We start from the raw sequence: 26320 nt of genomic DNA, 5'->3' as shown, positions 1-26320 counted from the left end.
TGTCGGTTTACAAGGGCGACTGCCGTGATGTTGTCTGATTGGATCAGTACCGGCTGGTTTTGAAGCAGAGGCCTTGCCAGACTTAGGGCATTGTAAATGGCCCTCAGTTCCAGAATATTTATGTGTAGGGACGACTCCTGACTTGACCAAAGTCCTTGGAAATTTCTTCCCTGTGTGACTGCCCCCCAGCCTCGAAGGCTGGCATCCGTGGTTACCAGGACCCAGTCCTGTATGCCTAATCTGCGGCCCTCTTGAAGATGAGCACTCTGCAGCCACCACAGTAGAGATACCCTGGTCCTTGGAGACAGGGTTATCAGCCGATGCATCTGAAGATGCGATCCCGACCACTTGTCCAAGAGGTCCCACTGAAAGGTTCTTGCATGGAACCTGCCGAATGGAATTTTGCTTCGTAAGAAGCTACCATTTTTCCCAGGACTCGTGTGCAGTGATGCACCGATACCTGTTTTGGTTTCAGGAGGTCTCTGACTAGAGATGACAGCTCATTGGCTTTCTCCTGCGGGAGAAACACTTTTTTCTGTTCTGTGTCCAGAACCATCCCCAGGAACAGTAGGCGTGTGTTAGGAACCAGCTGTGACTTTGGAATGTATAGAATCCATCCGTGCTGTTGTAGCACTTCCTGAGATAGTGCTACTCCGACCAACAACTGCTCCTTGGACCTCGCCTTTATAAGGAGATCGTCCAAGTACGGGATAATTAAAACTCCCTTTTTTCGAAGGAGTATCATCATTTCTGCCATTACCTTGGTAAAGACCCTTGGTGCCGTGGGCAGTCCAAACGGCAGTGTTTGGAATTGGTAATGGCAATCCTGTACCACAAATCTGAGGTACTCCTGGTGAGGATGGTAAATGGGGACATGTAGGTAAGCATCCTTGATGTCCAGGGATACCATGTAATCCCCCTCCTCCAGGCTTGAAATAACCGCCCTGAGCGATTCCATCTTGAACTTGAATTTTTTTATGTATGTGTTCAAGGATTTCAAATTTAAAATGGGTCTCACCGTACCGTCCGGTTTCAGTACCACAAACAGTGTGGAATAGTAACCCCGTCCTTGTTGAAGTAGGGGCACCTTGACTATCACCTGCTGGGAATACAGCTTGTGAATTGCCTCTAGCACAGCCTCCCTGCCTGAGGGAGTTGTCGGCAAGGCAGATTTGAGGAAACGGCGGGGGAAGGGAGACGCCTCGAATTCCAGCTTGTACCCCTGAGATACTACTTGAAGGATCCAGGGATCCACCTGTGAGCGAGCCCACTGATCGCTGAAATTTTTGAGGCGGCCCCCCACCGTACCTGGCTACGCCTGTGGAGCCCCCGCGTCATGCGGTGGACTCAGGAGAAGCGGGGGAAGAATTTTGATTCTGGGAACTGGCTGACTGGTGCAGCTTTTTCCCTCTTCCATCGTCTCTGTGCAGAAAGGAAGCGCCTTTGACCCGCTTACTTTTCTGAAGCCGAAAGGACTGTACCTGATAATACAGTGCTTTCTTAGGCTGTGAGGAAACCTGAGGTAAAATTTTTTCTTCCCAGCTGTTGCTGTGGATACGAGGTCCCAGAGACCATCCCCAAACAATTCCTCACCCTTATAAGGCTCTATGTGCCTTTTAAAGTCAGCATCACCTGTCCAGTGTCGGGTCTCTAATACCCTCCTGACAGAATGGACATTGCATTAATTCTGGATGCCAGCCGGCAAAATATCCCCCTGTGCATCCCTCATATATAAGACGACGTCTTATGTTCGCAAAATAGTATCCCTGTTTGACAGGGTTACAGACCACGCTGCAGCAGCACTATCTGCAGGTCTCAGTCTAGTACCTGAGTGTGTAAATACAGACTTCAGGATAGCCTCCTGCTTTTTATCAGCAGGTACCTTCAAAATGGCCGTATCCTAAGACGGCAGTGCCACCTTTTTTGACAAACGTGTGAGCGCCTTATCCACCCTAGGGGATATCTCCCAGCGTAACTTATCCTCTGGCGGGAAAGGGTACGCCATCAGTAACTTTTTAGAAATTACCAGTTTCTTATCGGGGGAACCCACGCTTTTTCACACTTCATTCACTCATTTGATGGGGGAACAAAACACTGCCTGCTTTTTCTCCCCAAACATAAAACCCTTTTTTAGTGGTACTTGGGTTAATGTCAGAAATGTGTAACACATTTTTTATTGCCGGGATCATGTAACGGATGTTCCTAGTGGATTGTGTATATGTCTCAACCTCGTCGACACTGGAGTCAGACTCCGTGTCGACATCTGTGTCTGCCATCTGAGGGAGCGGGCGTTTTTGAGCCCCTGATGGCCTTTGAGACGCCTGGGCAGGCGCGGGCTGAGAAGCCGGCTGTCCCATAGCTGTTACGTCATCCAGCCTTTTATGTAAGGAGTTGACACTGTCGGTTTATACCTTCCACCTATCCATCCACTCTGGTGTCGGCCTCACAGGGGGCGACATCACATTTATCGGCATCTGCTCTGCCATCACATAAGCCTCCTCATTAAACGTGTCGACACAGCCGTACCGACACACCGCACACACACAGGGAATGCTCTGACTGAGGACAGGACCCCACACAGCCCTTTGGGGAGACAGAGAGAGAGTATGCCAGCACACACCAGAGCGCTATATAATTTAGGGATTAACACTATATTGAGTGGATTTTTCCCAATAGCTGCTTGTATATACAATATTGCGCCTAAATTTAGTGCCCCCCCTCTCTTTTTAACCCTTTGAGCCTGCAAACTACAGGGGAGAGCCTGGGGAGCTGTCTTCCAGCTGCACTGTGAAGAGAAAATGGCGCCAGTGTGCTGAGGGAGATAGCTCCGCCCCTTTTTCGCGGACTTTTCTCCCGCTATTTTATGGATTCTGGCAGGGGTATTTATCACATATATAGCCTCTGGGGCTATATATTGTGATATATTTGCCAGCCAAGGTGTTTTTATTGCTGCTCAGGGCGCCCCCCCCCAGCGCCCTGCACCCTCAGTGACCGGAATGTGAGGTGTGTATGAGGAGCAATGGCGCACAGCTGCAGTGCTGTGCGCTACCTTGGTGAAGACTGATGTCTTCTGCCGCCGATTTTCCGGACCTCTTCTTGCTTCTGGCTCTGTAACGGGGACGGCGGCGCGTCTCCGGGAACGAACACCAAGGCCAGTTCCATGCGGTCGATCCCTCTGGAGCTAATGGTGTCCAGTAGCCTAAGAAGCTTAAGCTAGCTGCAAGCAGGTAGGTTCGCTTCTTCTCCCCTTAGTCCCTCGATGCAGTGAGCCTGTTGCCAGCAGGTCTCACTGTAAAATAAAAAAACCTAAAATAAACTTTCTTTCTAGGAGCTCAGGAGAGCCCCTAGTGTGCATCCAGCTCGGTCGGGCACAGAAATCTAACTGAGGCTTGGAGGAGGGTCATAGTGGGAGGAGCCAGTGCACACCAGGTAGTCTAAAAGCTTTCTTTTAGTTGTGCCCAGTCTCCTGCGGAGCCGCTATTCCCCATGGTCCTTACGGAGTTCCCAGCATCCACTAGGACGTCAGAGAAATTTTGTTACTCACAAAGAGCAGATACGGTAACACACTACTGACAGCAATGGGCAAGAAACCTTAAGAGTAAAAGATACTAGCGTTCTTTATTCTCCGATAATATTTCCTGGTGGTATAGTAGGGTTCTGTCTGGAATAGACCCCCTAGGGTGAGAGAGAGAGAAAGAGAAAGGGAAGGGAGGAAACAGCACACCTGCCCTAATATGTTGTTTGTATGTAATTAAAACAATACAGATTATCAGATATATAATTAAAAAAAAAAGCTGCAAGGCATATGCAGCGAAACGCGTCAGGTTTTTAACCCTTGGAGCAGGACTCTCTTCAATTGGATCCGAACCAGCCCGCAACACTTTCCAGTCACCCAGAGGAGTCCTAGAGAGGCACCATCCAATCACCGCACTGCATGAGGTACCCACTGTTTACGGGACATTTATTCCATCATGAATCCTCTAGCGGCATATGGAATCTGTAAAGGACTCTCTAAACACCATCTAAAAGGGACTCTCTATAGTGGATTACAACTGGACATACACCACTTAAGGGCAATATCGGGAACGGATCCTATACAGCTTATGTGACACATGTCCTGAACAATACCTAGGGTAAATTCTATTCCTTTCATGCATGCACATGGCACAATATAACTGTACAGAATACTGTTGTTTTTTAATGAGTTAGTGTTTTTAATAAATTGTCAGAAAATTGTACACATTTACATCCCAAAAAGGCCTGAAATATGATTGTTAGTGGTAGGAGTTGAACCCCAGGGACAGCTATGTAAAGCATTCACCCTAACCACTAATCCATGCAGGCCAGCCATTATATATCTGTACTTGCTCATGCAGTTTGGTATTGAGACCTTATGGTCGCTGCCCAATAGAGATTCAGACTGGGTTTTCCAATGTACTTTAAGGTTGCATCAGCATGAGGAAATAAATAATGAAGAACCAAATATTGGTTGGATCGCTAGGAACAACAGCCTCCAACAATCCTTCTACGTGCCTAAACTATTGTAGGCACTATAAGGGTGCAAGTATAGTACATTAGATAACTAGGCTGTTGCAGCCCCTTTTATCATAGACTCTAACCATTAAGCTGCATGAGCAGCCTATAATTACAATGGAAACAGGGGGATGTGCTGCTGTGCCTAGTTGTGGTGACAGAACAGGTCTCAACATTACTAAACACTCTCACAACTACATCCCCTTCATCATAACCGTAGAGGGTTAAAGGGAAGGGGTCTTGGTATTCGAAACTGGGATCCCACTACCATTGTCAGTACAGAGAGCTGCTCAGGCTACTCCAAAATTTATTAGCAAGCACAGGAGTGATTTTAAAAGCACAGTGCACGATATTCTCAGTGGGTCTCCCATCCAAGTGCTAAGGCACAACCCTGCTTAGCTTAAGAATCCTACAATACCATCTTGGTTATAGGAGAACTCATGAGTGTAACGTGGAGAGACATTTTTAGCTCCTGTTTTGTTGTATGGGAGCTTTAGCCTACTAGACTAAAGTTGCTAACCTTAACCAGGGATTATTGGTGAACATGTGGGAATCCGAACCCGAGACCCTGGTGTTGATAATGCAAGGCACTATACCACTGGGCTATAGCAACTCATTTCTTAGTCCCCCCCCCCCAGAGATACACACACTCTCCACGCCCGTAGGGGGCAGGCGCAGTCACAGCCAAGTCTGACCGGCCGCTCCCGTTCCCGCCCGGTACAGTTGGTGAAGGGGGAGGGAGGGGTGAAGGGGACTACAGCCTCTATGCCTGTAATGGCGTCCCCGCGTGCCTTAGAAGGAACGCTAGTTATTACAGACACTGGGGTGGCATCAGACTCCAGCACTCAGTCACCTTTCACAGCACCAGCGAGCCTGCAGGGAAGCGGTGTGTGAAATTGTGCCGTCATCGCTATAATACCGCAGCGAAGTGCGGCAACAGCGCGTACCCGCTACCTAGCCTGCGATGGTCATGTACAGCTATAGTGGGAAGGACTAATATAGCGGTGTGCGGTGGACTGCAAGCCCCACACCCGCTTCTAGCATCCCCGTTGTGCTGAGCTCCTGCCGGGCTGTCATGTGCTAAACCGTTATGTATACAGGGCTGTTGTAGGTTTGTATAGGCTACCTTCTGTGAGCCATTAGCCTGTATGTAAAGGGTCCAGAGCCGGTGGTCATGACCGCGGTCTGCCCCATAATAAGCCGCCTGTATTCTCCCGGGATCGCCGCTAGTCAGGGACCCTGGGTTATACTCACCATCGGCGTCTTATGGCCTGGCTAGCCGATGGCAGCGTGGTTGCTGGGGCTCAAGATGCTAGTCGCATGAGGCTGCGTTGAGTACTTTCCAGGGACAGATATACCTGTAACCAGGGACCCAAGCGCTAACTTCAAGAGGTGGGATCGGGTCCCCCCGGTAAGCTCCCACGGTGCAGGGAGACAGGGGCCAACTGTCTACCTGAAAATAATAAAATAAGTAAAATAATGAGGAAAACTCTGTAGCCCTTCAGAGAAGTGTCTGGCTCTGCGGGCACTTTTTCTAAAACTGGACTCATGAGAGCTGGGAGGGGCATAGGAGGTGGGAGTAGCTAGCCACACACATTAAGAATTTAAAGTGCACCGGCTTCATGGACCTCATCTATACCCCACTGTAAACAGCAATCCCAGTGTCCCCTATGGATGAAAGAGAAATCAGTTTTTAAATCTGTATTTAAAATACATTTTAAAGGCAATGACACTTAATAATTCACTTGTGTTCACCCACAGTATGGTGGGAAATGAGGGAAAACAAGGGGGAATTAGCAGCACTTACATAATATTGGTGAGTTATAGAGACCAGCACTCACTGGGTTATAAAGCCAAGAGTGGACCATCACACAGTGTGCACTGTGTATACTGAGTGTGTGATCTTCACAGCATCACTCCAGTGGTCTGCACTTGAGCGCCCACTCATGCGTAGCCAGAGTATGGAGAAATAATAAATGCTGACCACACAATTTGGAAAACTTTCTTTGCCTTGTAAGTCAACAGATGAAGTAATATGGTTAGTCATTACTGCGACTGTGCTGTCTTGCAGCAGTGGATTGGCTGCTTGGTAAAATTAGCTGTTCCAACGGAATACATACGATATATCGATGGCCGGGATTTCAGCTGTCATGATCCCGACAGCGGCATACCCGGCCACCAGTATGCCGGCAGCGGGGCGAGCTCACTCTGCTCGCCCCACTGCGGGCACGGTGGCTCGCCGCACTCGCCACAGGTTATAATCTCATTCTATGGGTGTCGTGGACACCCACTGAGGGAGAAATGCCTCTGGCGCTGGAATTACGGTGTCGGTATTTCAGCATCGGCATTGTGACTGGCGGGATCTCGATAGGCAGTCTTGTGATTGCCTCCCGTTCCAACTAACAGGCCATGAGCCATAAGAGTGAAGACGCACTACTGTTCCTTTCTTCCTCAGCGTAAATTAAACACATACATGTTTGCCCCAACCATGCTTCCAAAAAGCTCCTGTAGGATACACAAGACATTCCATACTGTGACGGAGAAGGCCTGTGGATTCAGTAACCTCAGCGAACATCCGCTCTGTAAGTACAGAAAAATATAAACAAAAAAACACAGCAATTTTAAGCGATATTTTAAAATTTAGAGTCTTAGTCATAGATTTACATATATTTAAATAATTTTCCACCTTCAGATGACATTCATTGCTTGGGCACGCCCTCTTGCAACTTTTACTATGTAAGTTGCCTTTTCTTTCTAGTTACTTTATGTGCTATTCTGCCACGTGTTATTATCACCAGGAAAACTTGTTCTGTTTACCCTAGGATATAACAATAAAGCTGTATACAATTCAGAGACAACAATGGGGTATTTTTCACACAGGTCGGAAAAGCGGAGATGATAACATGAACAATAAAGCAAATGGGAAATATTGCAAAGTCACTGAAAGGTGGATGAGCCACTTTAAACTCCATAAAGAAATATCTGCGGCCGTTACGCCTTCCCCTCTCCGCACAGCATGGGGGAGTGTTTTATGAAGTAATGAACACTTAAGTAAACTTATTTAAAAATTATTTGGATAGGTTTTAAAAGTTACAAAAAACATAGATACAGAAGGTGCCAGCAGTGTTGGGCACAAACATAGAAACATAGAATGTGACGGCATTTAAGACACACTTGACCCATCTAGTCTGCCCATGTGCACACACATTAGGGTCATTTTTTTTGTTGAAAGCCAATTAACCTACCAGTAATTTTTTGGAGTGTGGGAGGAAATCAGAGTACCCACGCAAGCACAAGGAGATTATACAAACTCCACACAGTAATGGCCGTGGTGGGAATTGAACCCATGACCTTAGTGCTGTGAGCTTACCACTACACCATCCATACTGCCCAGAGTGTGCAGAGTGTACACGGAACCCTGCAGGAGCAAGCAACTGAAAGGGGTATTCGGGCTGCTGCACCCAGATTCCCCACAGAGAGCTGCAGCACCACACAGCTTTACCCTAATGAATCCTGAAAGTGCACCACATCTACAGTAAGATCCAAGTACTCTGGCTATAGCAGCAGCAGTAGCTCTGATCCTGTGAGGACTGGGTCCTACCCTCATGGAGTAATACAAATCTCCCAGATATAGTAGAGGGAGGATGGGGATGTAGCGGATGCCCAGCTCTCTCTCACTGGCAGTACCTTGTGGTACCACAACAGCGTACATTGATGTGCTTGTCCTTTGATGTGAGCTGTAAACATGTGCAAGAAGGAATATAGGGGTTGATGTATCAAGCAGTGAAAAGAGTGCAGAAGTGGCCAGTGGAGTAGTTGCCAAAGCAACCACTCACCATCTACCTATCATTTTATATAGTGTACTTGATAAATGCTTCCTTAAAGCTGATTGGATGCGATGAGCAGCTTCTCCACTGGTCCACTTCACTCCTTTCATTGCTTGATACACCAACCCCGAAGGCCAGTATCTTATTAGCCGTGAAAAAGCGTCAATTTATCGCAGGCCAACTAGTCGTAGCGTTCTCGTGGAAAGTGCAGCGAAAACGGCTTTTCGCGGGTATGCACGCTCCCGTTTGTCGACCCTTGAAAAAAATACGTAAACGGTATTCACATGATAATTCTAGCCAGTAAAACTATAGGAGAAAACGGTGGTAATCTGCCTGTACCCCCAGAAAAGCCAAACTAATCTAAGAAAACAGTATAGAAGTCGATTAGTGGCCATAATAAAAGTATTTGGGGTAGTTAAATTAAGTCAAATTGTTGTTCTATGCATGTTTTCTTTTTTACAAAAAAGGGAAGAAAAAAAAAAGAAAGATAGAAAGCAAGTGTTTTTCCGCAAAAGAAGCTCAAATTAAATTGGGGGGGTAGATATAAAATGGGTATAAGTATTGATTTGGGTCATTTTAAGCGGCTTTAAACCCCCCTCCCCCCCAAAAAAAAGAAAGATTACTCCCACTTGCAAGCTGAAAAACACTTGTCACACTCAATGCACCCCAATAAACCTGTCCCATACCTTGTAACCCAATTTCCATCACTTTATGTCAGTATTAACATAATACTTCTAAATGCCTAATAAGTAATACAGGGGGAGGGGGTCCCCAGGGGTTCTGAATCAAATACCCACATCTTTACATTGAAATAGGGATTTTCCCCAACTTTTCACCTGCTAAAGGGTGGTGAAAACCTATTTGAGGTAAAACCTATAGAGAATTATTTTTGTAGCTAATAGGATACCCCACTTACGGGTCTATTCAATTGATGTCAGATCCTTTCCGACGGAAAGGATCCGACAGTTCAGTATTCAATTTGATGCCAAACCCGACAGGTTTGTCAAGCCGGATTGACATTGTCGAAAACCTGTCGGATATGGCAGCAAATCAGACAAAACACGTGGATCCTCGGCTAATCCGCCAATCCACGTGTTTTCCAACAAGTCGGAATTGCTGACAAGTCTAAAAAAAAGAGTCAGCCCCATTATTACTACTACTACCAGTTATTTATATAGCGCACACATATTCTGCAGCGCTTCACAGAGAATATTTGGCCATTCACATCAGTTCCTGCCCCAGTGTAGCTTACAATCTATATTTCCTACCACATGCACACACATTCACACAAGGGGTAATTTTGGCGGGAGCCAATTAACCTATCAGTATATATTTTTGGATTGTGGGAGGAAACCCACGCAAGTACGGGGAGAATATACAAACTCCACACAGTTAGGGCCATGGTGGGAATTGAACCCATGACCTCAGTGCTGTGAGGCAGTAATGCTAACCATTACACCATCCGTACTGATTCGACCTAAATAAAAGTCGGAAACTGACGTCTTTCCGACTAGACGGCAGTTCAGACTTCAATTGAATAGACCCCTTAGTCTGCTAAAAGAAACTTTGCTTTCAAAGGGGCTTTTGATTTGCTTAATCCAGTCAGTGAATTGGGAAGAAGGAGTGGAATCCAGTGAGCAGCTGTTCTGGCATAAAGGACAGTGCAGGTCACTATTAGAACTAGAGATGAGCGGGTTCGGTTCCTCTGAATCCGAACCCGCCCGAACTTCAGGTTTTTTACACGGGTCCGAGCAGGCTCGGATCTTCCCGCCTTGCTCGGCTAACCCGAGCGCGCCCGAACGTCATCATCACGCTGTCGGATTCTCGCGAGGCTCGGATTCTATATAAGGAGCCGCGCGTCGCCGCCATTTTCACACGTGCATTGAGAGTCATAGGGAGAGGACGTGGCTGGCGTCCTCTCCGTTTAGAGAAGAGAGAGACACAGTATTTTGGGGAGCATTATTAGGAGGAGTACTACTATACTGTATACTACTATACTACTTGCTGAAGTGATATTTATAGATTAGATAATAGATAGTGTGACTGTAAGTGTATTATCTGACTTGTGGGGGAGACACTGACAGTGGGGAGCAGTTAGAGTCTGAGAGCAGGACTCAGGAGTACATATAACGTACAGTGCACACTTTTGCTGCCAGAGTCAGTGCCACACTGCCATTGTTGTGACCACACTGACCACCAGTATAATAATATATTTTGTGATTGTCTGCTTAGGCCTCGGAGTACTAGTTGCAAGTTGCAACGTGACCTGAAGTGACCACCAGTTTAATAATCAATCACCACCAGTTTAATATATATATATATATATATATATATATATATATAAATAATTGTATATAATATATATATATATACATAATATTGTATACCATTTACCCGTGGTTTTTTTTTTTCATTCTTCTTTATACATACTACTATAGTAGCTTACTGTAGCAGTCTGCGGTGCAGTGCTGACCTGACAGTGTCCAGCAGGTCCGTCATCAGTCATTACATAATAAATATATATAGTACCTGTCCGGCTGCAGTACTAGTGATATTATATTGATTTCATCTCATTATCAATAATTTATCATCCAGTCTAGACTCTATATTAGCAGCAGACACAGTACGTTAGTCCACGGCTGTAGCTACCTCTGTGTCGGCACTCGGCAGTCCATCCATAATTGTATACCACCTACCCGTGGTTTTTTTTTTTTCTTTCTTCTTTGTACATACTACTATAGAGTATAGTAGCTTACTGTAGCAGTCTGCGGTGCTGCTGAGCTGACAGTGTCCAGCAGGTCCGTCATCAGTCATCATTACCTAATAAATATATTATCTACCTGTCCGGCTGCAGTACTAGTGATATTATATATACATACATATATATATTGATTTCATCTCATTATCAATCATCCAGTCTATATTAGCAGCAGACACAGTACGTTAGTCCACGGCTGTAGCTACCTCTGTGTCGGCACTCGGCAGTCCATCCATAATTGTATACCACCTACCCGTGTTTTTTTTTCTTTTCTTTCTTCTTTGTACATACTACTATAGAGTATAGTAGCTTACTGTAGCAGTCTGCGGTGCTGCTGAGCTGACAGTGTCCAGCAGGTCCGTCATCAGTCATCATTACCTAATAAATATATTATCTACCTGTCCGGCTGCAGTACTAGTGATATTATATATACATATATATATATATTGATTTCATCTCATTATCATCCAGTCTATATTAGCAGCAGACACAGTACGGTAGTCCACGGCTGTAGCTACCTCTGTGTCGGCACTCGGCAGTCCATCCATAATTGTATACCACCTACCCGTGGTTTTTTTTTTTTCTTTCTTCTTTGTACATACTACTATAGTATAGTAGCTTACTGTAGCAGTCTGCGGTGCTGCTGAGCTGACAGTGTCCAGCAGGTCCGTCATCAGTCATCATTACCTAATAAATATATTATCTACCTGTCCGGCTGCAGTACTAGTGATATTATATATACATACATATATATATTGATTTCATCTCATTATCAATCATCCAGTCTATATTAGCAGCAGACACAGTACGTTAGTCCACGGCTGTAGCTACCTCTGTGTCGGCACTCGGCAGTCCATCCATAATTGTATACCACCTACCCGTGGTTTTTTTTTTCTTTCTTCTTTGTACATACTACTATAGAGTATAGTAGCTTACTGTAGCAGTCTGCGGTGCTGCTGAGCTGACAGTGTCCAGCAGGTCCGTCATCAGTCATCATTACCTAATAAATATATTATCTACCTGTCCGGCTGCAGTACTAGTGATATTATATATACATACATATATATATATTGATTTCATCTCATTATCATCCAGTCTATATTAGCAGCAGACACAGTACGGTAGTCCACGGCTGTAGCTACCTCTGTGTCGGCACTCGGCAGTCCATCCATAATTGTATACCACCTACCCGTGGTTTTTTTTTTTCTTTCTTCTTTGTACATACTACTATAGTATAGTAGCTTACTGTAGCAGTCTGCGGTGCTGCTGAGCTGACAGTGTCCAGCAGGTCCGTCATCAGTCATCATTACCTAATAAATATATTATCTACCTGTCCGGCTGCAGTACTAGTGATATTATATATACATACATATATAGATATTGATTTCATCTCATTATCATCCAGTCTATATTAGCAGCAGACACAGTACGGTAGTCCACAGCTGTAGCTACCTCTGTGTCGGCACTCGGCAGTCCATCCATAAGTATACTAGTATCCATCCATCTCCATTGTTTACCTGAGGTGCCTTTTAGTTGTGCCTATTAAAATATGGAGAACAAAAATGTTGAGGTTCCAAAATTAGGGAAAGATCAAGATCCACTTCCACCTCGTGCTGAAGCTGCTGCCACTAGTCATGGCCGAGACGATGAAATGCCAGCAACGTCGTCTGCCAAGGCCGATGCCCAATGTCATAGTACAGAGCATGTCAAATCCAAAACACCAAATATCAGTAAAAAAAGGACTCCAAAACCTAAAATAAAATTGTCGTCGGAGAAGCGTAAACTTGCCAATATGCCATTTACCACACGGAGTGGGAAGGAACGGCTGAGGCCCTGGCCTATGTTCATGGCTAGTGGTTCAGCTTCACATGAGGATGGAAGCACTCAGCCTCTCGCTAGAAAACTGAAAAGACTCAAGCTGGCAAAAGCACCGCAAAGAACTGTGCGTTCTTCGAAATCCCAAATCCACAAGGAGAGTCCAATTGTGTCGGTTGCGATGCCTGACCTTCCCAACACTGGACGTGAAGAGCATGCGCCTTCCACCATTTGCACGCCCCCTGCAAGTGCTGGAAGGAGCACCCGCAGTCCAGTTCCTGATAGTCAGATTGAAGATGTCAGTGTTGAAGTACACCAGGATGAGGAGGATATGGGTGTTGCTGGCGCTGGGGAGGAAATTGACCAGGAGGATTCTGATGGTGAGGTGGTTTGTTTAAGTCAGGCACCCGGGGAGACACCTGTTGTCCGTGGGAGGAATATGGCCGTTGACATGCCTGGTGAAAATACCAAAAAAATCAGCTCTTCAGTGTGGAGGTATTTCAACAGAAAAGCGGACAACAGGTGTCAAGCCGTGTGTTGCCTTTGTCAAGCTGTAATAAGTAGGGGTAAGGACGTTAACCACCTCGGAACATCCTCCCTTATACGTCACCTGCAGCGCATTCATAATAAGTCAGTGACAAGTTCAAAAACTTTGGGTGACAGCGGAAGCAGTCCACTGACCAGTAAATCCCTTCCTCTTGTAACCAAGCTCACGCAAACCACCCCACCAACTCCCTCAGTGTCAATTTCCTCCTTACCCAGGAATGCCAATAGTCCTGCAGGCCATGTCACTGGCAATTCTGACGAGTCCTCTCCTGCCTGGGATTCCTCCGATGCATCCTTGAGTGTAATGCCTACTGCTGCTGGCGCTGCTGTTGTTGCTGCTGGGAGTCGATCGTCATCCCAGAGGGGAAGTCGTAAGCCCACTTGTACTACTTCCAGTAAGCAATTGACTGTCCAACAGTCCTTTGCGAGGAAGATGAAATATCACAGCAGTCATCCTGCTGCAAAGCGGATAACTGAGGCCTTGACAACTATGTTGGTGTTAGACGTGCGTCCGGTATCCGCCGTTAGTTCACAGGGAACTAGACAATTTATTGAGGCAGTGTGCCCCCGTTACCAAATACCATCTAGGTTCCACTTCTCTAGGCAGGCGATACCGAGAATGTACACGGACGTCAGAAAAAGACTCACCAGTGTCCTAAAAAATGCAGTTGTACCCAATGTCCACTTAACCACGGACATGTGGACAAGTGGAGCAGGGCAGGGTCAGGACTATATGACTGTGACAGCCCACTGGGTAGATGTATGGACTCCCGCCGCAAGAACAGCAGCGGCGGCACCAGTAGCAGCATCTCGCAAACGCCAACTCTTTCCTAGGCAGACTACGCTTTGTATCACCGGTTTCCAGAATACGCACACAGCTGAAAACCTCTTACGGCAACTGAGGAAGATCATCGCGGAATGGCTTACCCCAATTGGACTCTCCTGTGGATTTGTGGCATCGGACAACGCCAGCAATATTGTGTGTGCATTAAATATGGGCAAATTCCAGCACGTCCCATGTTTTGCACATACCTTGAATTTGGTGGTGCAGAATTTTTTAAAAAACGACAGGGGCGTGCAAGAGATGCTGTCGGTGGCCAGAAGAATTGCGGGACACTTTCGGCGTACAGGCACCACGTACAGAAGACTGGAGCACCACCAAAAACTACTGAACCTGCCCTGCCATCATCTGAAGCAAGAAGTGGTAACGAGGTGGAATTCAACCCTATATATGCTTCAGAGGTTGGAGGAGCAGCAAAAGGCCATTCAAGCCTATACAATTCAGCACGATATAGGAGGTGGAATGCACCTGTCTCAAGCGCAGTGGAGAATGATTTCAACGTTGTGCAAGGTTCTGCTGCCCTTTGAACTTGCCACACGTGAAGTCAGTTCAGACACTGCCAGCCTGAGTCAGGTCATTCCCCTCATCAGGCTTTTGCAGAAGAAGCTGGAGACATTGAAGGAGGAGCTAACACAAAGCGATTCCGCTAGGCATGTGGGACTTGTGGATGGAGCCCTTAATTCGCTTAACAAGGATTCACAGGTGGTCAATCTGTTGAAATCAGAGCACTACATTTTGGCCACCATGCTCGATCCTAGATTTAAAGCCTACCTTGGATCTCTCTTTCCGGCAGACACAAGTCTGCTGGGGTTCAAAGACCTGCTGGTGACAAAATTGTCAAGTCAAGCGGAACGCGACCTGTCAACATCTCCTCCTTCACATTCTCCCGCAACTGGGGGTGCGAGGAAAAGGCTCAGAATTCCGAGCCCACCCGCTGGCGGTGATGCAGGGCAGTCTGGAGCGACTGCTGATGCTGACATCTGGTCCGGACTGAAGGACCTGACAACGGTTACGGACATGTCGTCTACTGTCACTGCATATGATTCTCTCACCATTGAAAGAATGGTGGAGGATTATATGAGTGACCGCATCCAAGTAGGCACGTCACACAGTCCGTACTTATACTGGCAGGAAAAAGAGGCAATTTGGAGGCCCTTGCACAAACTGGCTTTATTCTACCTAAGTTGCCCTCCCACAAGTGTGTACTCCGAAAGAGTGTTTAGTGCCGCCGCTCACCTTGTCAGCAATCGGCGTACGAGGTTACATCCAGAAAATGTGGAGAAGATGATGTTCATTAAAATGAATTATAATCAATTCCTCCTTGGAGACATTGACCAGCAGCAATTGCCTCCACAAAGTACACAGGGAGCTGAGATGGTGGATTCCAGTGGGGACGAATTGATAATCTGTGAGGAGGGGGATGTACACGGTGATATATCGGAGGATGATGATGAGGTGGACATCTTGCCTCTGTAGAGCCAGTTTGTGCAAGGAGAGATTAATTGCTTCTTTTTTGGTGGGGGTCCAAACCAACCCGTCATTTCAGTCACAGTCGTGTGGCAGACCCTGTCACTGAAATGATGGGTTGGTTAAAGTGTGCATGTCCTGTTTATACAACATAAGGGTGGGTGGGAGGGCCCAAGGACAATTCCATCTTGCACCTCTTTTTTCTTTAATTTTTCTTTGCGTCATGTGCTGTTTGTGGAATGTTTTTTGGAAGGGCCATCCTGCGTGACACTGCAGTGCCACTCCTAGATGGGCCCGGTGTTTGTGTCGGCCACTAGGGTCACTTATCTTACTCACACAGCTACCTCATTGCGCCTCTTTTTTTCTTTGCGTCATGTGCTGTTTGGGGAGGGTTTTTTGGAAGGGCCATCCTGCGTGACACTGCAGTGCCACTCCTAGATGGGCCCGGTGTTTGTGTCGGCCACTAGGGTCGCTTATCTTACTCACACAGCTACCTCATTGCGCCTCTTTTTTTCTTTGCGTCATGTGCTGTTTGGGGAGGGTTTTTTGGAAGGGCCATCCTGCGTGACACTGCAGTGCCACTCCTAGATGGGCCCGGTGTTTGTGTCGGCCACTAGGGTCGCTTATCTTACTCACACAGCTACCTCATTGCGCCTCTTTTTTTCTTTGCGTCATGTGCTGTTTGGGGAGGGTTTTTTGGAAGGGCCATCCTGCGTGACACTGCAGTGCCACTCCTAGATGGGCCCGGTGTTTGTGTCGGCCACTAGGGTCGCTTATCTTACTCACACAGCTACCTCATTGCGCCTCTTTTTTTCTTTGCGTCATGTGCTGTTTGGGGAGGGTTTTTTGGAAGGGCCATCCTGCGTGACACTGCAGTGCCACTCCTAGATGGGCCCGGTGTTTGTGTCGGCCACTAGGGTCGCTTATCTTACTCACACAGCTACCTCATTGCGCCTCTTTTTTTCTTTGCGTCATGTGCTGTTTGGGGAGGGTTTTTTGGAAGGGCCATCCTGCGTGACACTGCAGTGCCACTCCTAGATGGGCACGGTGTTTGTGTCGGCCACTAGGGTCGCTTAGCTTAGTCATCCAGCGACCTCGGTGCAAATTTTAGGACTAAAAATAATATTGTGAGGTGTGAGGTATTCAGAATAGACTGAAAATGAGTGGAAATTATGGTTTTTGAGGTTAATAATACTTTGGGATCAAAATGACCCCCAAATTCTATGATTTAAGCTGTTTTTTAGTGTTTTTTAAAAAAAACACCCGAATCCAAAACACACCCGAATCCGACAAAAAAAATTCGGTGAGGTTTTGCCAAAACACAAAACCCGAAAAATTTCAAGTGCACATCTCTAACTAGAACATCACCTCCCACAGGTTTAACCATCTTTAGCAGCAATACATAGACATCAAATCAGTAATCAGATCTTGCTTACATTGTAGTAGTCCCACACAACCATGGGCAGGGCTCGGCCAGGAGGGTTATGGGTCTCTCGTACTCCATCAGTATAACTTGTGACATCCAAGTTAATGCCAAACTGTACATTATCCTAGATTTGAAACAAATATGAGAAAATAGAATAATTATGCAGATGCCAGAATTACATACAGTATATTTGTAAGTCTGTCAATGGGTTGCGGTCCGGATCCAGACAGTTGGGATCCCGAAGGTCATAATCCCAACAGGTCCCGAAGGTAAATACTGACTTTGGGAATAGGGTTAGGCTAAGGGGATGGGGATGGGGGGGGGGGGGGGAAGGGGGGAGGAAAAGGTTAGGTTAAGGGGGTGGGGGACACGGTTAGGGTTAGGCTGCTGGAGGGGGCGGTTAGGAGATAATAATCCTCACCATGATCCCACTGTCACGTATTCTGACTGTTAGGATCTTGACTGGGATTTTGTACCCAACCCGTTAGCTAGACCATCAAAATGTGATCACACAAAAGTACAATATACAGAACCTACAGTATATTTTAATCAAGAATTTTTACTTTCCACATAGCAAAAGCTTACCAATCCACAGTACACATCCATAACTTAGTATTACCATCTAATCCTGCCACTCACTTCTCTGAGAATCCGGTCAAACTCTGCAGTGGAAAAGAATCCATCATAATATTTGGTGTTGTGCCGTCTAATCAGAGCAGGCTTTCTCTCCCACATATTCCTGCAAGGAAGGAGGGATACCACAGTGATCTCTCATCTAGGTCGCGACTGTCTTTGGTTACATGGAGAAGGCTTGAAGCTAGTCACAAGATGCTGTCATGGTGCCAGGTACTCCTTTGTTAGGATTGAATATATTGAATTCAAGCTTTTAGATGTAACTATGGTACTCTTGCATTTTCAATGGAGATGGCATCCACTGCTGCAGTCACCATTCAAAATACAATAGATTTGGACCATCACCACTTGCCCGGTTTATTTGTGTTGCGATGAATGTGGTTTTAGTCTTGGCACCAGTTAGGATGTTTGTAGTTTACATAAAACACAATGACTACTTGGACCAGCAACTGCTGAACCATTTGTTCCGAATACCTGCGCATAATACAAAAGGTGATGCTTGGGCGCAGTATATATATATATATATATATATATATATATATATATATATATATATATATATATAAAATGATAACTGTTTGATCACCCTCCTATATGTATCCTATAATGTAATCTGCCTATACGATCGTGAGAATCAGAATTAGCATATTAGTACACTGAATAACAGGTACCTGAAACAGAATAGCAGCTGCACAGCATGCACAGTAATGGCTGATCTTTGTACGGTGTTCCATTTCCACCTCTGTTATGAATAATACCTAATGAGAAGACCTTCAGAATAACTAGGTCTTCACTTATATCAGCCGCTTTCCCCTAATGATGAACATGTTTACTGGCACTCAGATGTCCCCAGAATATTATTTTATGTTACTGAGCAGTCAGAACAATGTTCTTAGATGTACCAGCAAATGCCCACACAGGCAGATAATATAAATATATTGATTGACCTTATTATAAAATGCAGTGGTGTATACAGAGGGGGGGGGGGGGGGGGTTGGTCAGGTGAAGTGATCAGGGCGATTGAGTGATCAGGGCCCTTGTGCAGCATACAGTGGGTCAGCACGAGGCACCTGGCCATAGCAGAGGCTGGCCTCTGGCGACACCACCCATCGAAGCTTCTTTCGGCACTCTTAGATGCAGACCCTAGTGGTCCTACCTGGCAGCAGAGGCTCCTCCTCTTCTAACCGCTCTCATTGAGACCATCTCAGTCTGCATGAACCTTGCTGTTTGGTGTCCGCTGCAGTGGAGAGGCACCATCCCAGTTATACCAACCAGCCAGCCCTAGGCCAGTCTCTCTGTCAGCAAGGAGGGGAGAGAGGAGCAAAAAAGGGCACATAGGGCTGGGATGAGAGGGAGGAAGGTGGCACATTTGGTTCAACAGTAAGCAGCCGAGCAGCCCACCTATATGACCAGACTACATGACCATGCCAGAGGCAGCAATAGAGAAGTGGCAGCAGCATGCTCCCTGCAGCAGGCAGCAACTTCATATTTAAGGGAAACGCTCGACTAGAAAAACCAGCACCCTGCAGGTGAGACCACCCCTGTGACGCTGTCAGTAAAACCACTGTCATTACAGGCAGTGCCAGATGAAGGCCCAAATGGGTCTGGAGCAGGTATTTATTTAGGGTCTATTTTGTGCTGCTGCAGGGAGTGTGGCTAGTGATGAAAGGGCATGAGCAGTGCTATGTGGGTGTGGTCTGCATAGGGAGCATGGCATGTGTCGTGGGGTCTGTCTAGTTCTACAGAGGATATAGCTAGCACCTAGCTTCAACCATTGTGTAGTGGAGCTATAACAAAATAACGAGTGTTACCTTTTTTCCATTAAGATTTTATACATACAATACGCCTAGTGTATATATAGATAAATATATATACAATTTGTTACTTGCATCAGTATATACCATATTTTCCACATCTGATTAGCAACAATAAATCAATTTTGAAACCACCATGTTGTGCTGCTTCTTTGATCACACGAGGATCATTTAACACAAAATTTCATTACACCCTTCCAGGGTCGTAAGGAGGGCGGTGCTGCTGGTGCCATCACACAGGACAGGATGCCCTGAGGGGAATCCACCCTGCTCACCACTACATTGACTATTTCACCTCCCGGCTCCTGCACTATCGCAAGGATCTGAGGGACACATAGAGTTGGTCGGAGCGTCTCCCGTACGTACCTTGTGCCTGAGATACCACCTACCCACCCCTTAAGTCGCGACTTTATGATGGTATGCGCTTAGTGGGTGTGCTATTACGGGCTGTACTCTTCTCTCTCTCTCTCCCTAATATCTCCAAAACAACACCTTAAGATTGCCCACACCCCACTAGGTAGAAGTATACAGATAAAACCATTCACTATACATAAACATAACCACAATACATGTCAAAACAAAAAGTACAGCCCTATACTCACCAATCCTTTACCAATTCCTTAAACTGCCACAGAACACAGGAACATCCTCATTGCCCAAACTGCATGAACAAATTAAACTGCAGAGTCCCAGGGAGGTTGCCAGTCCTTGAACAAACTAATAAGAAAAACGTACCGTGTGGCAGTTCATTTCCACTGCACTATGCTACTCCGTTGGCTTTCAGGCAATGTAAATGGGCGATTGAGGGGCAGAGCTTAGAGCACTCAGGAGGATGGGCGGAGCTTAGGGTAACAGTGATGTACAGGTAGAGCATCGGGAGGCCAGAGCGATTAGGTGGGGGTCTGCATCGATGGGGTTGGGGCTTCGGGCACCCAGCTGGATGGGTGAAGCTTTGAATTGGCTGTAGGTAAAGGTGCTAGGCTTTGACGGGCGCTTGTGGTGACAGGAAAAAAATATTTTTGTCCTGTCAACCCTGTCTGCAGTGAATCTAGTGGGCCTATTTCTATGGGGGGACCTGAAGTTGCAACTTCACCCGCCCTATTGTTAATACAGCCCTGCATGGTGAATCTAACAGCAGACATAAAAATATTAAGGAATTGTGCGCAGCAAACTCACTGGATAGTAAGTGAAACAAAGTACGCAGCCTGCCAAGATGTATATCTCTATGATATGTACATCTATTACAGTTACGGTATGAAATGAAACAAAGTCTCTTCATAAATGATTATACATAAAACCTGACTGCAAGAGGACAAGTCCATTCTCAGCGATGTACACAAATTGGAGAGTGGTGTGTAAAAACCACTTTACATGTAATAAATACCTAGTGCCTGGGGAGTGGCCACCTACTGCTGTAAAATCCTTATACACATTTTGGTGCACCCAAGAAAGCAGTGTTAAGCCGCAGTGCTTGTCGCATGTACAATAATGTACGTCCTGATGCTTTATTAAACAAAAACAAACAAAAATAAGCAAATCTCTAACATTCCATTGAGCATACATTTATTAAAAATGTATTTTATTTGTACCTAAAGATGCATTCCTTCATTAGGGGGAGCCCTCACATCCACCATATACACACAGGAGACTGCAGAAAGGGAGACCTACCTGAAGAATTCAGCTGATGTAATAGGAGAAATAAACCACTCAAACAGGGCTGTAGCTCGATCCTTACTGTTCTGCACCTTTCCCAGTTCCTGCAGCACAGAGCGTAGAGACGGCCCCACATGTTGTTTGCTGTTTCTCTCCAAACCCTAGATCAATGCACAAATTATTATTATTATCTTTTATTTATATGGCGCCATAAATACAGAACACTTATAATGCTTTAGCAATGTGGGCTGGGAGCAAACTGCCTATTTACTCCCAAAGAATAAAATATAACTTTTATAGGATGAATGCATGAAATTCTCACCTGTTCAATACAATTACTCAAAATGGGTGGTCTTCAGTATGCCGGCTGTCGGGATCCCGGCGCCGGAATCCCGTCAGCCGGCATACCGACACTTATTCTCCCTCGTGGGGGTCCACGACCCCCCTGGAGGGAGAATAAAACAGCGTGGCGCGCGTAGCGCGCCACCGTGCCCACAGCGTGGTGAGCGCAGCGATCCCGCAAGGGGCTCATTTGCGCTTGTCACACTGTCGGTATGCCGGTGGTCGGGCTCCCGGCGCCGGTATGCTGGTCGCCGGGAGCCCGACCGCCAGCATACCATACTACACCCCTCAAAATAGTGAGAGGGAGTTCTCATTATGTGACAAAACTCATCATAAACTGTGACAGAATGTAACCTCCCCATCACTGGACACTGAAAACCTGTGACCATCCCGCATCACCAGACAATGTGACCGCACCCATCACCAGACAATGTGACAGCACCCATCACCAGACACTGGGACCCTCCCCCATCACCAGACAATGTGACAGCACCCATCACCAGACGCTGTGACCCTCCGCATCACCAGACAATGTGACAGCACCCATCATCAGACACTGGGACCCTCCCCCATCACCAGACAATGTGACAGCACCCATCACCAGACACTGGGACCCTCCCCCATCACCAGACAATGTGACAGCACCCATCACCAGACGCTGTGACCCTCCCCATCACCAGACAATGTGACAGCACTCATCACCAGACGCTGTGACCCTCCCGCATCACAAGACAATGTGACAGCACCCATCACCAGACACTGGGACCCTCCCCCATCACCAGACAATGTGACAGCACCCATCACCAGACGCTGTGACCCTCCGCATCACCAGACAATGTGACAGCACCCATCACCAGACGCTGTGACCCTCCCGCATCACAAGACAATGTGACAGCACCCATCACCAGACACTGGGACCCTCCCCCATCACCAGACAATGTGACAGCACCCATCACCAGACGCTGTGACCCTCTGCATCACCAGACAATGTGACAGCACCCACCACCAGACGCTGTGACCCTCCCGCATCACCAGACAATGTGACAGCACCCATCACCAGACGCTGTGACCCTCCGCATCACCAGACAATGTGACAGCACCCATCACCAGACGCTGTGACCCTCCCGCATCACCAGACAATGTGACAGCACCCATCACCAGACACTGGGACCCTCCCCCATCACCAGACACTGTGACAGCCTGTGATCCTCCCGCATCACCAGAAACTATGACAACCCCCATCACCAGACACTGGTACAAATTACCTGGACCCAGGTCTGATGGAGGGGCCCAGTGAGGGCCCAGGTCCCCCCCTTACCTGACAGCAGCAGCTGCAGCTCTTCTCCCCAGCCCAGCACATGCTGCTGTGTGCTGGGCTGCAGTGTGGCCAGGGAGGTGCTTAAAATACAATTTTTTCTGTATTTTTTTTTTTAGGGGTGCACAGCCACACCTCCTTTGATTGCACCACGCCCCCTGAAAAGTACCTGGGCCCAGCCAGGGACATGCTGCTGAGAGTTGGTGATTCTCATGTGCTAGACATGCCCCCAAAGAGGTGTGGCCATGCCCCCAGCTTGCTGTGGTCACACCCTCTCCAGGGGTGGTGGGGGTCCCAGGAAGTTTTTGTACCGGGGCCCATGAGTTCTCTTGGCAGTCCTGCCTATCACCAGACACTGTGAAAGCCTGTGACCCACCCCTATCACCAAACATTGTGACAGCCTGTGACCCTCCCCCATCACCAGACACTGTGACAGCCTGTGATCCTCCCGCATCACCAGACACTGTGACCCACCCGCATCACCAGACACTGTGACATCCTGTGACAACCCCCATCACCAGACTCTGACACCCTATGACCCTTCCCCATCACCACTGTGACACCTTGTGACCCTCCCCCAACACCAGACACTGTGACCCTCCCGCATCACCAGACACTGTGACACCCTGTGACCCTCCCCCATCACCAGACACTGCCAGCCTGTGATCCTCCCGCATCACCAGACAATGTGACAACCCCCTTCACCAGACACTGCGACCCCCTTATACCCTGCCCCATCACCAGACACTGTGACCTTTACACATCACCAGACACTGACAGCCTGTGACCCTCCGCATCACCAGACAATGTGACAGCACCAGACGCTGTGACCCTCCCGCATCACCAGACAATGTGACAGCACCCATCACCAGACGCTGTGACCCTCCCGCATCACCAGACAATGTGACAGCACCCATCACCAGACACTGGGACCCTCCCGCATCACCAGACAATGTGACAGCACCCATCACCAGACGCTGTGACCCTCCGCATCACCAGACAATATGACAGCACCCACCACCAGACGCTGTGACCCTCCTGCATCACCAGACAATGTGACAGCCTGTGACCCTCCGCATCACCAGACAATGTGACAGCACCCATCACCAGACACTGGGACCCTCCCCCATCACCAGACACTGTGACAGCCTGTGATCCTCCCGCATCACCAGAAACTATGACAAACCCCATCACCAGACACTGGTACAAATTACCTGGACCCAGGTCTGATGGAGGGGCCCAGGTCCCCCCCTTACCTGACAGCAGCAGCTGCAGCTCTTCTCCCCAGCCCAGCACATGCTGGTGTGTGCTGGGCTGCAGTGTGGCCAGGGAGGTGCTTAAAATACAATTTTTTCTGTATTTTTTTTTTAGGGGTGCACAGCCACACCTCCTTTGATTGCACCACGCCCCCTGAAAAGTACCTTGGCCCAGCCAGGGACATGCTGCTGAGAGTTGGTGATTCTCATGTGCTAGACATGCCCCCAAAGAGGTGTGGCCATGCCCCCAGCTTGCTGTGGTCACACCCTCTCCAGGGGTGGTGGGGGTCCCAGGAAGTTTTTGTACCGGGGCCCATGAGTTCTCTTGGCAGTCCTGCCTATCACCAGACACTGTGAAAGCCTGTGACCCACCCCTATCACCAAACATTGTGACAGCCTGTGACCCTCCCCCATCACCAGACACTGTGACAGCCTGTGATCCTCCCGCATCACCAGACACTGTGACCCACCCGCATCACCAGACACTGTGACACCCTGTGACAACCCCCATCACCAGACTCTGTGACACCCTATGACCCTCCCCCATCACCAGACTCTGTGACACCCTATGACCCTTCCCCATCACCACTGTGACACCTTGTGACCCTCCCCCAACACCAGACACTGTGACCCTCCCGCATCACCAGACACTGTGACACCCTGTGACCCTCCCCCATCACCAGACACTGCCAGCCTGTGATCCTCCCGCATCACCAGACAATGTGACAACCCCCTTCACCAGACACTGTGACAACCTCCATCACAAGACATTGCGACCCCCTTATACCCTGCCCCATCACCAGACACTGTGACCTTTACACATCACCAGACACTGACAGCCTGTGACCCACTCCCATCACCAGACATTGTGACAGCCTGTGATCCTCCCCCAACACCAGACACCGTGACAGCCTGTGACCCTCCCCCAACACCAGACACTGTGACAGCCTGTGACCCTCCCCCAACACCAGACACTGTGACAGCCTGTGACCCTCCCCCAACACCAGACACTGTGACAGCCTGTGACTCTCCCCCATGACCAGACACTGTGACAGCCTGTGATCCTCCCGCATCACCAGACAATGTGACAGCCTGTGATCCACCCGCATCACCAGACAATGTGAGAACCCGTGACCCTCCCCCAACACCAGACACTGTGACCCTCCCGCATCACCAGACACTGTGACACCCTGTGACCCTCCCCCAACACCAGACACTGACAGCCTGTGATCCTCCACCAACACCAGACACTGTGATAGCCTGTGACTCTCCCCCATTACCAGACACTGTGACAGCCTGTAATCCTCCCGAATCACCAGACAATGTGACATCCCCCCCATCACCAGATACTGTGACCCACCCGCATCACCAGACACTGTGACCCACCCCCAACACCAGACACTGTGACAGCCTGTGATCCTCCACCAACACCAGACACTGTGATAGCATGTGACTCTCCCCCATTACCAGACACTGTGACAGCCTGTAATCCTCCCGAATCACCAGACAATGTGACATCCCCCCCATCACCAGATACTGTGACCCACCCGCATCACCAGACACTGTGACACCCTGTGACCCACCCCCAACACCAGACACTGTGACAGCCTGTGACCCTCCCCCAACAACAGACACTGTGAAAGCCTGTGACCCTCCCCACATCACCAGACACTGTGACACCTTGTGACCCTCCCCCAACACCAGACACTGTGACACCGTGTGACCCTCCCCCAACACCAGACACTGTGACCCTCCCACATCACCAGACACTGTGACACCCTGTGACCCTCTCCCATCAGCAGACACTGTGACACCCTGTGACCCTCCCCCATCAGCAGACACTGTGACACACTGTGACCCTCCCCCAACACCAGACACTGTGACCCTCTCCCATCAGCAGACACTGTGACACCCTGTGACTCTCCCCCATTACCAGACACTGTGACAGCCTGTGATCATCTCCCATCACCAGACAGTGACACCCTGTGGTCCTCCCCCATCAGACTTTGTGACAGCCTGTGATCCTGCCCCATCACCAGGCACTGTGACAGCCTGTGACCCTCCCGCATCACCAGACACTGTGACACCCTGTGA

The 26320-nt window shown here is 48.1% G+C and overlaps 1 protein-coding gene across 5 annotated transcripts in view; it reads right to left on the bottom strand.

Annotated features, from left to right (window-relative positions):
* RIOX1 (ribosomal oxygenase 1) overlaps positions 1-26320 on the bottom strand; it is a 121134-nt gene that overhangs the window by 78026 nt on the left and 16788 nt on the right. For all 5 annotated transcript variants that reach the window (XM_063918033.1, XM_063918030.1, XM_063918032.1 and 2 more), the window contains exons 3-6: positions 21329-21474; positions 17853-17952; positions 17224-17337; positions 7007-7113 (exon numbers count right to left, since the gene is read on the bottom strand). In XM_063918033.1, the coding sequence (XP_063774103.1) occupies positions 7007-7113; positions 17224-17337; positions 17853-17952; positions 21329-21474 (467 nt within the window). The remainder of the gene's footprint in view (positions 1-7006; positions 7114-17223; positions 17338-17852; positions 17953-21328; positions 21475-26320) is intronic.

Source organism: Pseudophryne corroboree, chromosome 4 (genome assembly GCF_028390025.1).
Source record: "Pseudophryne corroboree isolate aPseCor3 chromosome 4, aPseCor3.hap2, whole genome shotgun sequence".
NCBI classification, from domain to species: Eukaryota; Metazoa; Chordata; class Amphibia; order Anura; family Myobatrachidae; genus Pseudophryne; species Pseudophryne corroboree.
The sequence above is the reverse complement of the archived record's forward strand: the minus strand, read 5'-3'. Positions and strand labels throughout refer to the sequence as shown.